At 39.0% G+C, this 13,675-nt stretch overlaps 1 protein-coding gene across 2 annotated transcripts in view; it reads left to right on the plus strand.

Moving 5' to 3' along the window:
• The window catches only part of PARD3B (par-3 family cell polarity regulator beta), a 1,075,922-nt gene that overhangs the window by 965,069 nt on the left and 97,178 nt on the right, over positions 1–13,675 (plus strand). For both annotated transcript variants that reach the window (XM_066346722.1, XM_066346721.1), the window contains one exon: positions 930–1,065. In XM_066346722.1, coding sequence (XP_066202819.1) covers positions 930–1,065 — 136 coding nt within the window. The remainder of the gene's footprint in view (positions 1–929; positions 1,066–13,675) is intronic.

Here is a 13,675-nt window from a genome sequence, read left to right on the forward strand (position 1 = left end):
TAAGTTCCCTAACTCCTAGACTATGTGCTTTTTGCAAATGAGGACTATGAATTGTTCATTTTTCACTTTCCCAGATCTTAACTTAAGGTCTGACACAGTAGGGCTCTCAGCTATACCTCAGAGGAACCAAAGAAGTTGAACAGCCATTGACCTTTGTCTATCATTTTTCTCTTGTTTCCTCACCCTGAATTGTATCACATGATGTTGGTTCTGTTGGAATGATGGGAACAAGTACTAACTAAAAGGGAGCCATGTGCTGACCAGTTTGGGGTTGAGAGAATGGGTCACTGGAGAAGCTGTAATTTCTGGGAGGTAGAAGTGGCTAAAGTAGAGACAGAACCTTGAGAAGTTAGCAAGATGACACCAGCTTTCTATTTTTCTTTTTACTTCTTGGCATGATTTCCACCTTCCTTCCTTTCCATATGCCCAGCCTGTTCCCATATATTGACATGGACACATACCTCACCCCCCCCACTCCACATATTCACAAGTCTCATTGACTTGAACCCTGGGACATGTCAACTCTGTGCCACAGCCAACCTTCAAGTCAAACAACTGGTCTCAAATAGCCAACAGTTAGTTAGAAAATGAGATACCCACATTAACATGTAAACAAACTCCATGTGTATGATGACTGTAAGAAAAGTGTGATGGCTCTTTTAATTGCTCTAAAAGTCAGGACCTTATCTTACTTTCTTACTCAAAAGGCATTTAATCTCAAGTCAGATGTTCTGACCCTTGAAGCTAAAGGTATGCACATCAGGACTGTTATTTGTTCATTGTTATTACTGATTTCACAGTTTTCCTAGTATATTTGAATGCATTATTGAATCTTGCAAACATAGATGTCAGTTCCTTTAATAAAAAGATCAAATAGTAAGTTCCAGGATGACGTGCACTGTGTGACTGTGTTTGTTCATGTTCTGTAGTGGTCGTACCGCGAGCGGAAGTGCTGACCGCATCCAGAAGTTGCGGAAGGAGTATTATCAGGCTCGAAGGGAAGGTTTTACATCATATGAGGACGACGAAGGAAGATCAAGGCCATGTGATTATGACCTTCACTGGGTAAGCCCATGACTGATTCTAACTATTTAGTTCATCTTTACTGAGATAGTTTAGAGCAGAAGAACATGGCCAAGGATGTTCTATATATATCAAGTTATATTTAGGTTACCCCAACCACAGCCATCCTCTCCCACAGAAGTTGTTCACATCAATCAAACCACACTAATGCACAGTAGTTTATTTTAATTGCTCTCATATTTACTCCCCTTTGGACATGTATACAACTTGGGATGGAGCAGATGTTTGCTGTTTTAAAGAGGACAAGGAATCTTTGTCATCATCTACTGAGCCTTATTCCTTGACCTCCATCTCTTGGGTCTCAGACATCTGTGCAAGCGTTAATGGAACATACAACGTAAGTCATTTCGCCTTTGGAAAATAGTTATTAGAAGTAAATTTCAGAAGGGTTATCTTCAGAGATATCAATTTTTTGTATATTGCATCTGAACAGTTCACATTTTGCTGATCTTACCAGACAAAAATCATTTTCTTTTGAGATAAGGGCAGTTTTTGTATTAGAGGATTCCCTTTGCCAATCTTTCAACATCTCGGAACAGAAAAGAATATCGTGACCTCTAAAGAGATAACCTTTGGTTTTTTTTCAGGATAGCATGATTCATTCTCCTGTCTTTTTCAAGAAGGCAGGGCTGTACTTACAAAGTACATTTGACTCTTGAGCATCCACAAAAATGCCTCAGAGGGGGATGTTTAGAGTTTGATTAAAAGTACATATCAAACACTTAGACTAGTGCCTGACACTGAGTTTTGGTATTCATAAATGCTAGCTGTCGTTGCTAGCATTATTGTTGGAGCAGAGCTGTCTGTGGTCATGGTCTCTCTATGAGTCAGCCCTTACTCACCCTCTTTGATGATTACTGCCTTCTACTACAATTTTTAGTGCTTTTTTTGAGGGGCATGTAAGGAACTCTCTTATCCCCGGTGGCCAGTAAAGTCACCAGTTCTTTTGGAGGGCAAATCTATTTAAAGGAAGATTTCTTTCCTGACTTTCACACTTACATTTATGCTCACAAGGTCAGGGTTTGGAGAATGAAGCCCAGTGACTGGGCTGATGTGCTCGAGTTTTCACTTCAGTGCAGTGGCATCTCATGCGTGACACTTAGCATGTCACTCTGCTGTTTAAAAGTCAGTCTCAGCATTCACCACTGCTGGGCAGAGCAACTGAAATTCCTCAGCCCAGTGGGTTCTTCCAACTATGATAGATTTTTTAAAAATTCAGAAATGCATAGTAAGGATTGGCAGCCTCCAATCAAATGGCTTCAGCCTCTTCTAGAGATAGGCATCCTGTGAGTTTCGGTCAGAACAAACAGCTACTTGTTGGTTTTATTACAGATGTTTAGATTAAACAAAATGGCATTAGCAGTGGTTAGGCAACTGGTCACTTGAATTCTTATTAACAGGAGAAAACAATTTCTACAGAATAGCAATGTGGATAAAAATTCACTTCATTTCAAATTTAATTGAGACCGACTTGCGGACTTTCATGAGAAACTCTGGCCCCTCAATTAAACAAACAAGCAATAAAATGAAGGGAAGTAGTTTCCCCCATCACCAAGCCAGCACACCATATCCAGTGCAGTGAAAAGTCCTCCATCTCAAAACCACTATGAGCAAAATAAGACAAGTAATTTTAGAGCAAGTGGTCCTGCTCTTTTTACTTTTTAGACCTTATTTTATATGATCTGTTTATATCAAGCTGAAAAGATGAAAATGCTTAACCTTCACGAGACTTAAAGTTTTCTCGGACCTTCACCAAACCTGAGCTTGATAACTGCATACTTGGGCCCTTCCTATCTTAATAATTCTGTTTTTGTGCCAGGCAAACGTATAACTAGACAAGCTAGTGAGTAAAGAAGTATCTCTATTTTAATTTGTTTCCCATGCTCGGGTGTGTTGAGCATTGCCAAATGTGACTGAATTTATGCTTCCCAGACAATTGGGAACTAAGGCTTCCCAAAGGGATGCTTGGGAAATGCTCTGTCATAAAAGACGAGAGCTCTTTGTCATCGCCTGAGATACTCCAAACCAGGGATTAGAATCTCAGCGTCCTTTCCTGTCCTCTCCCCAAGCCAAGGAAAAACACTAGTATCTTTTGTCCAGCATAGGCCTGAGAAATCGCACTGTTGTCTTGCTACTTTTGGAGAGACCTAGGGAAGCAAGTTTAAAAAGTTAACATTTCATTCCTGTGAGTCCGCCAGACCCAACAAGGCAGCTTTTATGAATGAGATGGGTGGTCCCTAGATCATGCTGGTCTTCAGCATCATGTGTTAAAATAAAATCTAATCAACAGTCCATGAGGGGAAGTGTGGGGCCCAAGAAGGGGTGCTTCTCCACGTAATGGTCCAGCTTGCTGACCTACAATACTAACATTAGAGCATTAGTGACAATCACTTCAGTAACCACCAGTGTAATTCGGCTTCTCTAACAAGATCATTACGTGAACCAACATCATCAAAAAATAATTTCCTGGACTCAGATCTCCTCAAGTCCAGTACTTCACTGAGAGATCCAACTAATATTCTCCAGAGCCACATTATACTGGGGAACTTATGAGCAATCGAGAAGGAAGTTAGGAAAATAAGTCACCCAATAACTACATTTAAACTAGTTTTAAAATAGGCCAGAAAGAATGTAAGAAAGCTCACAAAAGTCTTCAAAGCCAAAATGATGACCATAATCACTTGATTATGATCTATGATTATTTTTTTAAAAGAAAAAATATTTTTATCAATGAGACTAATGATCTTTCTTTGGCTGGCCTTGGGCTTTCTGGATCTTCCCAGGCCATCTTGTTGGTGGTTCTCTCCATTATCACACCTGCTCAGGGCCTGAAGCTGAAGACCTTTCCCCCTATTCTCTTGGATTCTCACTTGCTCTGACATCCTTCTCTTTTCTCTATGACAACTATTCCATTTTAACAAATACTTGCTTTGACTTAGTGCAGACCATGTACTGGTAACAAGAATATATATAGTATCTCTACCTTGGTGGAACTCACAATCTATCCAGGAATAATGCAGACATCTAAGCCTCAACAGAAAAGGACAATAATATATGTGAGAAATGCTATCATACAGGAGGTATTAGCTTCTAAGTGAGCTCAGAGAAATCGCAATGCATTCTGTCGGAGGCAGGATGTGCAGTTAGGAGCTAGGAGAGCTCAGAGACCACATGAGAGTGGCCTCAGCAGATGTACTTTGTTCTGTTTCTCTCATATTTAGTGTTTTTCGTTCCCCCTGAGGAGCTCCTGATTTATTCCCTTTATTTGTGTTTAAATTGATGAATACACACGGATTGCAAGATTTGTAAATATGAACATGAGACCTTAAAAATCTTTTCAGCCAGTCTGTTTTGTAGCTGTTTTCCCAACTAGGCTCTGAAAAGTTGTAAGGAACAAATTGAGAGAATTTCAGTGACTGCAAGTGAAAAGGCCTGGTGAGTTTTTACAGGCCCAATTAAGTGAGCAAGATATGCTAGCTGCAAAGTGTTCACATTTTCCAAAAGAAAACATAATATCTGTTATCTGCTGGTATTTTATTTTCTGTAAAACTTAAGACTGGCACAGTCCTCTGGCAATAATCTGGGTTGGTTTTATTTGTTTTGTTTTGTTTTTAGCAGATAAAGATTATCTGCTTATTTAACATGAATATCCTATAAGTAATCTCGAAAATGAGATGGCTCTAGAGTTTTCTAAAAACATTAGTACCTTTATTATTGTCTTTTTTATAATGCTGCATGGAATATGTCATACATCTTCCTGGCTCTTTTTTTTTTTCCTAACTCTTTAACTAAATTAGAAGAATGTTTATCTAAAGAAGAGGTGAGTAGGCACATGGATGGGAAGGAGATATGCTAGTTTCCACTGTCATAAAAGAATGGTGATTTATCTTTCTGGCAAAGGGGATTGATTCAGGAAGGTGATGGTTGGGCGAGTAAATGAAAACACTCTGAAAGATTTGTTCACCCTGTTATGAAGATGGTCTAGGACCCAACCTAAGTGAGCATTCTTGGCAGCTGTCTGTACGATGAAAGATGCATCCGGTGAATTGTACAGTCAGAGGAAAGGGAGAACTAGATGCTGAGATCATGCTAACCATCTTGAGAAAAAGATTTAGGGTGGAATGTGTAATAGCCACACAAATATAAAAACCATCAGAACACTATTTTCTGTTCATTGATTGCTTTCTCATATGTGCCTTGACCGTGGGCCTTCAGCAGACCGAGTAACCCCTTGCTCAAGCCAGCGACTTTGGGTCCACGCTGGTGAGCTTTGCTCAAACCAGATGAGCCCATGCTCAAGCTGGCGACCTCAGGGTCTCGAACCTGGGTCCTCAGCATACCAGTCTGACACTCTATCCACTGTGCCTCCATCTGATCAGAACATTATTTTCTAAAAATGAGAAGTAAGAGAAATGAGCTCCTGCTGTCAGTGGGCCAATACAAGAAAATTGAGACTAGACTGAATTGTCCTTTGCTCCTTAATGGCATCTAATTAAAACTAAGGGCATTGATAAACAACCTTTGATTAGTCAATGGCTCTTAAATTGCAAAGAGCAGGAACCTAATTCAAACCGGCCTGAGCTAAAAAAGAAATTTTCTTAGCTTCCATGACTTTAAAGGCCATTGGCACATCTAACTTCAGGCAAAGCTGAATCCATCTCCTACAGTCAGGCCATGAGGAGTCTTCCTGCGTCTCTCAGTTCTGTTATTCTCAAGTAGACACAGTGGTGGGACTCAGACGATTCACACTGGTTCCGCAGGACAGATACTTAATATTTTGTTGAGTTTGGCGAACCGGTTGTTAAAATGACACTTGTAATCAGGATTGTCTCTAAGGTGGGCACCTGGACAGCTGCCCAGTGTGGAAATCACAAATTTACATTTCTTACTCTTTTTTAACGCTCATCTGCACAACAGTATATTGTAAGTGCCAGCAGTATTGTTCATTCCATCCATAGGTGAAAAAAATTTGATGGAACTATGATTGTAATATTTATTTATTCATTTCATAAAACTCATTATACCTTTGATGAAATGCTACATTTTAATTCCCTCACGTTTGTTACTTCGGTAAATAAACAAAGAATGTAAAGAGAAAAAGTGCAACCAGGGGGTGACAAACTGTCGTTGAAACTATCTTAAATAATAGTTTCATTGGGTTTTTTGCCAGGTATTTTGTAATATATTTCCATTAATATTTTGAAACTTTTTCTTATAGTATAATTAGTTTTGTGTACCTCTTTTATTGTACTTAAGTATTAAATGCATGAAATAATAAATTACCTTTCAGTATATCTTCTTTTATAGTGATTAGAGCAGAGAATCGGTTGTTAAATCATTTGAATCTCATCACTGGGTAGGCACCATAAAACTAATGATTATTATATAACAACTGTATTGCAATTTAAAAAATGTATTCTAGTATTAAAATCTTTAAAATAGGGAATGAAGTAAAGAATTAGAGTCATCAAATGTATGCGTCCAGAAACTGTTGTCGTTTGGCTCTGACCATTAAGAAACAGAGGGCTTAATCGGTCGATGAGCCCTCTTGAGCTCCATGAACACTTCCTTCCAGTGTGTCTCTCCATCAACAGATTGAAATAGCTGACTTCCTAAAATAGCTGAACTGAGGAGCAGAGGAGTTTCCAAGACAGGAAAAATATATTCACTGTGTCCATAAATTAGGTAGATTTTAAGGTTTAATTGAACTTGATATTGAGCATTAAGAGTCACTTGAAGAGTTGGGACTTACCTAGATTTTAGGAAGTAGTGAAAATTTGAGGAAAGAAGACAAAAATAAATTGCAGGGTTTTGTTTTGTTTTGGTGTTTTTTGTTTTTTGTTTTGGTTGATAGTTTTAGTTCATTGATATTTCAATGTGGATTTCACAGGAACATGCTGACATATTAGCTACAAGGGAGAAGATTGTGTGAGTGAATCTCTAGCATGCAGAAATTCATTCTGAAAGGAGGCAGCATGTTTATAGGCGATCCCCAACATAGATATAAACTGTGTTTCCGAACCCCATTTAGAAACTGTCAATTTGGAATTGGGAGTAGGTTTCTATAGGAAAAAAAATTATTGGTGTAAGGTTCCAGACCAGCCTCAAAAACCCACTGAAATTCAATAACCTGTGCTAATCATAGAACAGTAACCTGGGAGCAGGAGCTGGGAGCCTTCTGAGCCAAGAGGAGAAAGAAATTCCCTTCTCACCTCTTCCCTTCATACATTCTTGAGTGTTCTCTAGCCCCTTCCTATTTACCAGTTCTTAAGAGTGTCTCCCCAGGTTTCCTTCCCCATAATCACCCTATGTTCCAATCATGGCAGACCACTTAAGCCCACCCTTTCCCCCAAAGTGCCCAGGAGTCCAGAGTTACCTCTCTGCCCCATCCTCCATCAAAGTTGCCACTCTCTCAGTGCAGTTCATCTCACAGGGGGAGGTGGAATCTGACCCATAAAGGTCCTTAACACTCCCTGAGAGACTTCTCTGATTAAGGAAGACATTTGATTAACCTAAGTGCAAAATTAGGTCCTTCGGGGAAGTCTTTGAGAATGGAGTAGGAGAGGAGCTAATGAAATCTACCCCTAGGAGCTGTCCTTTCATGAAACAGAGGAGGGCGTGTGGCCATTAGGTCTTCTTCTTGATGTCTTGTGGCTACTCTACAGCCTGAATTTTCTCCAGCATTGTGCTTCTATACAGAGCCCACGTCCCCAGATCTCCCAGTGTGGCGGGGCAGGCAATGATCTGATCCTAAGAGTGGTACTGGTTTCTCCTGCAAACTGGCCTTCATGTCCCCAAAGGAAGCCTCTTGTTCTTTGTTGCCCATGAGCAGTTTGCTACAAGGAACATGGACCATGACTCCTCAGTCAGTCAGTGCTATCTGAAAGTTGCCCTGAAGACAGATATTCTAAACTGCTCTTGTCTTCCTGTCCAGTCTTTCTAAACCCACAGATGACTTTCATTTTAAATATAATAATGTGGTGGGTCTGGTAAGCATTTTAACATAATGTGTGGGGCACAGACTCTGAGGCTGTACTGCCTACATTCCCATCCAGCTCCACTACTTACTAACTGGGAATTTGGACATTTTATTTAACCTCCCAGGTGCCTTTAAAATTGGTATCAGTATTATGATAATCAAGTGATTACTACATGTAAAGCACTTAGAATTTTGTCTAGCATGTAGCAAATGTTCAATAAATGTGAGGAGTTTAAGTAGTACACACACTGAGGTGTTTAGAGCTAATACGTTCCATTAGCCAGAAACCATTTTATCTTAGTCATTATTGGAGCTTAATTACTATGTCCTCAGGCATTATACAGCACACAAAGCATATGGGAGGTCTTCCAGTTCAACTCACTCTGGTGACCACAGAGGTGGCCACAGTCCCTTCAGGTAGCGACTATCAGGCCTGGTTGTAAGGCACTTTTGGCCAAGTCCCTTGGTCAAAAGGTCAATATCTATTTCCCTCTCTCCCTCACATAACATTTTCCTTCAAAAGTGCACTCCTTTCATCCCTGACCCTAAGGGCACACCTAATCCTTTTAATGGCTTTATGCTAAAATCAAAGACCAAAGACCAGGAGAAAGCCGTTGCTAGTAGCTCCGCCAAACCCAAAAGCAGAGAAATACCAGGAGCTAGCTAAGGTCCTAAAATAGAAGGGAGAGGGAAATACAAAGAGAGTATTTGCAAAATATTTACTCAATAAATGATGCTACAGTCAGATGAGTAGCAACAATGGCATCTTTACCCAGCGCTGACTCTACCAGATACTGTGTAAATACCCGATATCAATTAATCCAGACAACAATTCCATGAGGTAGTTGTAGCTCTAATCCTAGCTACAGATCAGAAAACTAAGGTTCTAAGACTTTGCACCATAGTCACACAATCATTATTAGCAAAGCTGATTTTCTCATTTGTGCTAATGTGTGCCTGGTGGGGACACAAAGAAAAGTGGCTCTGTGGCCGCTGTTTAGGTACTTTCTTTTACATGAGATGTTTGAAAGAAAGTGGATCTCTGATCATTCATTTATAAACACTATAAAAACTGTTTTCTGTCTCTGATGAACTACTCTTTAATTATCACTCATAATTTGTTTCTTTAACTCCATAGTATTGAACCAAAAACAGATTCTGGTATCGTTTCATCAGTTCTCTAAAAGTCGAAATGAAATCATTCTTTTTATGCTTTAAGCAAATAAGTTAGCCTGTCTTTGGCTCAAACCCAACCGAAATACCAAAAAGCAGAAAACAAAAGTTCAGAACCACATTATTTTTCCATTGTATGTCAAAAAACCCTATACTGTACTTACATTAGAGAAAAAAGAGAACTCTTTCTGCTTCTAATGAGCAATTAATTCCAGCTCAGAATGTCAAGTTTAGAATAGGTTAACTTCCCCCAAACCACAACCGTTTGTGTTGGATCATGAAACCCAAAAGTACAACTTCTATAAGAATCACATTCTTTTCTTCAACTGCAATGAGAGAAATGACAATTTTATGTAATATAGGAAAAACCATAGCAGAGACTCCTATGAATTCCAGATTCCCTAAACTAGTCTCAAAGCTGTTTAAAATCAGTTGGATACATTTTATTTTAGCAGAGCCCAAACATGCTGAAATAAACTTTAGGTACTAAATTTTTTAAATGAAGATGTTGGGAGTAAAGGATACAAGAACCCACTTACTGGCATTTATAACACATGAACCACTTAACCATGAGTACAGTTAAAACTCTATGTGAACCGTATTTGTGTTCAGATTTTGTAACCCAGAACATCTCTTCCACAGCCTCCCAATATAACCAACCAATCAGGTCACTGCAGCGGCCATCTTGTTCTTTCAGTTTAAGGACATTTTTGACTCACTGTCATTATGAAATTTAACATCTTTTGGTTCTTATTAACTAGTAACTAGCCTGGTATTATGATGAGAAAAAGAAAACACACAGAAAGCTCTCCTCTGAAACAGGACAAATACTGAAATCAAAGAAACCCCTAAAATAATAATAATAACCACTACAGCAGTACTGGAATTGCCTTTCTGTACCAGAAGAAGGACCGTTTTTGAATACAAATGTAATGACACATACCAGAGTCTGCAATTTTACAGCCCTCCTATGAATCTCATTAATTTTCTGCGCTTTATTCCGAACCTTGAAATCGCAGTGCTAATTTTCAGAGCATTTATGAGAAAGTGCAAAAGGTGATGCCACTAATTTCAGCTAGGCTGACAGGAAAACTTTCCATTTATTCAAGTAAATGATCTAAGAAGAAAGGGTATAATATTGTTATTATCAACAATTGAGAAATTGTTTCTTTTCTGTTTTCCAGATAAGACTTTCATAAAGTAATGGAGTTCTCGGGTTTTATCTTTATGAAGCTTTCTTCAAATGATTTAGTTCATTCTATGCCATCTTTCATTCAGCCTGTTCCCAGTGATAGCTTCATCTCTTACATGGCAATGCCTCATGGTACCTGAGGGAAATAGATTCTTCACAATCATTCATTCCTTTGTTGGTTTATTGGTTCACTGAATACTTGACAATTTATACATAAGTGTTCATCAAACCCAACAATGGATCAACACTTATCAACAAGAAGGAGAATGTCATTAATGTGTGTGTGTGTGTGTGTGTGTGTGTGTGTGTGTGAAGATACAATGTTTTGCAGTTACTCCTTTAAAAAAACAGTAAGAAATGTTGTATGAGAAAGACATTCCCTGTCATGATCTGATATCTTTTCTCTGATGAACCTTCTGGCTCACTCTACAATAATGGATACCCCCAAACATTGTGGCGATACCTCAATTATTCAGTTGTATTATTTTTACATCATCACAATTGTTAAGGGTCCCAGATTGTTTCTGAATGGCAATTCTATTTTAATTGTAATTTTTATATGTAAGAGCTACTTTTTGTCATGTATTTAGTATGAACCAGGTTTCCTGTTTTCCAAGCAATTCCCTTTATAGTACTTTTCCGGGTTTAAATTGTCAGGAAGCACTTCAGCTGCAATGTGCATGCGTGTGTGTGGTTGTTAGGGAATCAGAGACTCACATTCCAGAAGACGGGATCATGGTCTCCCAATTAATGTGAATGATGTCAGGAAAAAATCTTTTGACACTGTACTTAAATTGGTGATTGAGTAAAGAATGCTATGGGATTTATGAGTTTGTAGTTTACATGTGGTCCTAAAACTATTTAAAGTTTTTCTAATTTGAGAAAGTGGGTAATGTTCTTCTTTCTCTACATATCGATATATATATGTTAGATTAAAAACAATCTAATCCTGCCTGACCAGGTGGCACAGTGGAGCATCGGACTGGGATGCAGAGGACCCAGGTTGGAGACCCCGAGCTTGCCAGCTTGAGCATGGGCTCATCTGGTTTGAGCAAGGCTCATCAGCTTGAGCCCAAAGTCACTGGCTCAAGCAAGGGGTCACTCAGTCTGCTATAGCTGCCCAGTCAAGGCACATATGAGAAAGCAATCAATGAACAACTTAGGTGCCACAACAAAGAATTGGTGCTTCTCATCTTTCTCCCTTTCTCTCTCTCTGTCCCTATCTGTCCTTCTCTCTGATACTCTCTGACTCTGTCACACACACACACACACACACACACACACACACACAAGCTAATCCTTGTTTGACTAGTGGTGGCACAGTGGATAGAGGGTTGATCTGGGATGCTGAGGTACCAGGTTCAAAACCTGGCTTTTAGCGTAGGCTCACAAGCCTGAGCACAAGGTCACTGTCTGGAGCGTGGGATCATTGACATGATCCCATGGTCACTAGCTTGAACCCAAAGGTCACTGACTTGAAGCCCAAGGTCACTTTTGAACCGAAGGTTGCTGGCTTGAGCAAAGGGTCACTGGCTCGGCTGGAACCCCCTACCCCCATCAAGGCACATGTGAGAAGCAATCAATGAACAACTAAAGTGCCGCATCGACAAGCTGATGCTTCTCCTCTCTCTCCCTTTCTCTCTCTTTCTCTCTCGCTTAAAACAACAATAACAACAAAAAAACAAATACAATGAAGAGGGAATAAAAAGATGACAAGAAAAAAGGGGAAAAATGACATTTTGTTTCAAGCATTCAAAATTTCTACTATATTGATTTACAAATTTAATTTATCAAAAATTTGAATACCGTCTCAATTAGAAGCTCTTAGGACTTTTCTAAATTTCTTGAAGATTAGTATCTCCAAAGTAAGAAGAAAATCTGTTAATGTCATATCATCAATTAAGGAGAAGAATAAAGCCATCGTTTTCATTTATGTTGTGTCACTTTGGCCCCAGGATTAAAGAACAAAATTTCAAAGCATATGGTGTATTCATTTATTAATTCCTTAGACCTTTATTTGGTGTCACCTTTGTACCAGAAATTTATTTGACTCTGAGATTTTAAAAGTAATAAGGAGTTTATGTCTGGTGGGAAAGGCAGACAGGAAACATAATTTAAAATATAATGAGATATTTAGAAATAATTGTACAGAAAAAAAGTGATAATACATAGAAAAGAGAATACGAGAAAAAATAAACTAACCAAGAATTAATAAGATAGAATTGCTTTTATCCCTGTAAAGTTTCCCCTTGTGTGTTCAGCCTTTTCTCTTTTCTGCATTTAGGGCATTTTAGGGCACTATGCTACTCCAATTGCCCTTTGTAATTTTTAAGCAAATATAAGGTGGCTTTTAGTACATGTTTTGTGATGATACTTTTCTCCAGGCTCAACCTCTTATTTTGAGGTTTTGAACATTTGTGCATCCTGTCTGACCCTGTTACTGATTGAGATCTGCCCTAGGGGTTAATTTTTCAATGTGTGTGCTAAAACTCATTAAGATGATCATAAAATTAATTAGTTAGTCACAGCCTTGGCCAGTTGGCTCAGTGGTAGAGTGTTGGTCCAGCCTTTGGATATCCTGGGTTTGATTCCTGATCAGGGCATACAGGAGAAGTGCTCATCTGCCTCTCTATCTCTCCCCTCTCGCTTTTCTCTCTCTCTTTCCCTCCTGAAGCCATGGCTCAATTGGAGTGAGTTGGCCCCAGCTGCTGAGATTGGTTCCATGCTCCACCTCAGGCACTAAGAAGAGCTTGGTTGTCAAGCAATGAAACAGTGACCCAGATGGGCAGGGCATCACCCCCTGGTGGTTTTGCCAGGTGGATCCTAGTCAGGGTGCATGCAGGAGTCTGTCTCTGCCTCTCTTTCTCTCACTAATAAAAAAGAAAAAAAAATAGTCACAATGGACATGTTTAAAGATGAATAGACTAGAATAGAATAGAATAGCAAGTAGCAAATATAAGTATTGATTGCTGACAATTTTATATTATAACCAATGCATATGCACATACACATATATACTAGGATATATGTATGTAAACTATATTTCTTCCTGTGGGTTATAATTTTAAAAGGTTGAATAACTCTAGTCTAGACTTTAAATTCCATATCTGATTTGTATACCATTTCATTTGCAAGGACTCACGTGTTTCTGGGGGCTCCAAATTTTTTATGAATAAATGTTGAATACAGCCTATCTGAAACATGTAGTGACTGGCACAGACTTTGCTTTTCCTGATTATATCCATATA

Source organism: Saccopteryx leptura, chromosome 7 (genome assembly GCF_036850995.1).
Source record: "Saccopteryx leptura isolate mSacLep1 chromosome 7, mSacLep1_pri_phased_curated, whole genome shotgun sequence".
NCBI classification, from domain to species: domain Eukaryota; kingdom Metazoa; phylum Chordata; class Mammalia; order Chiroptera; family Emballonuridae; genus Saccopteryx; species Saccopteryx leptura.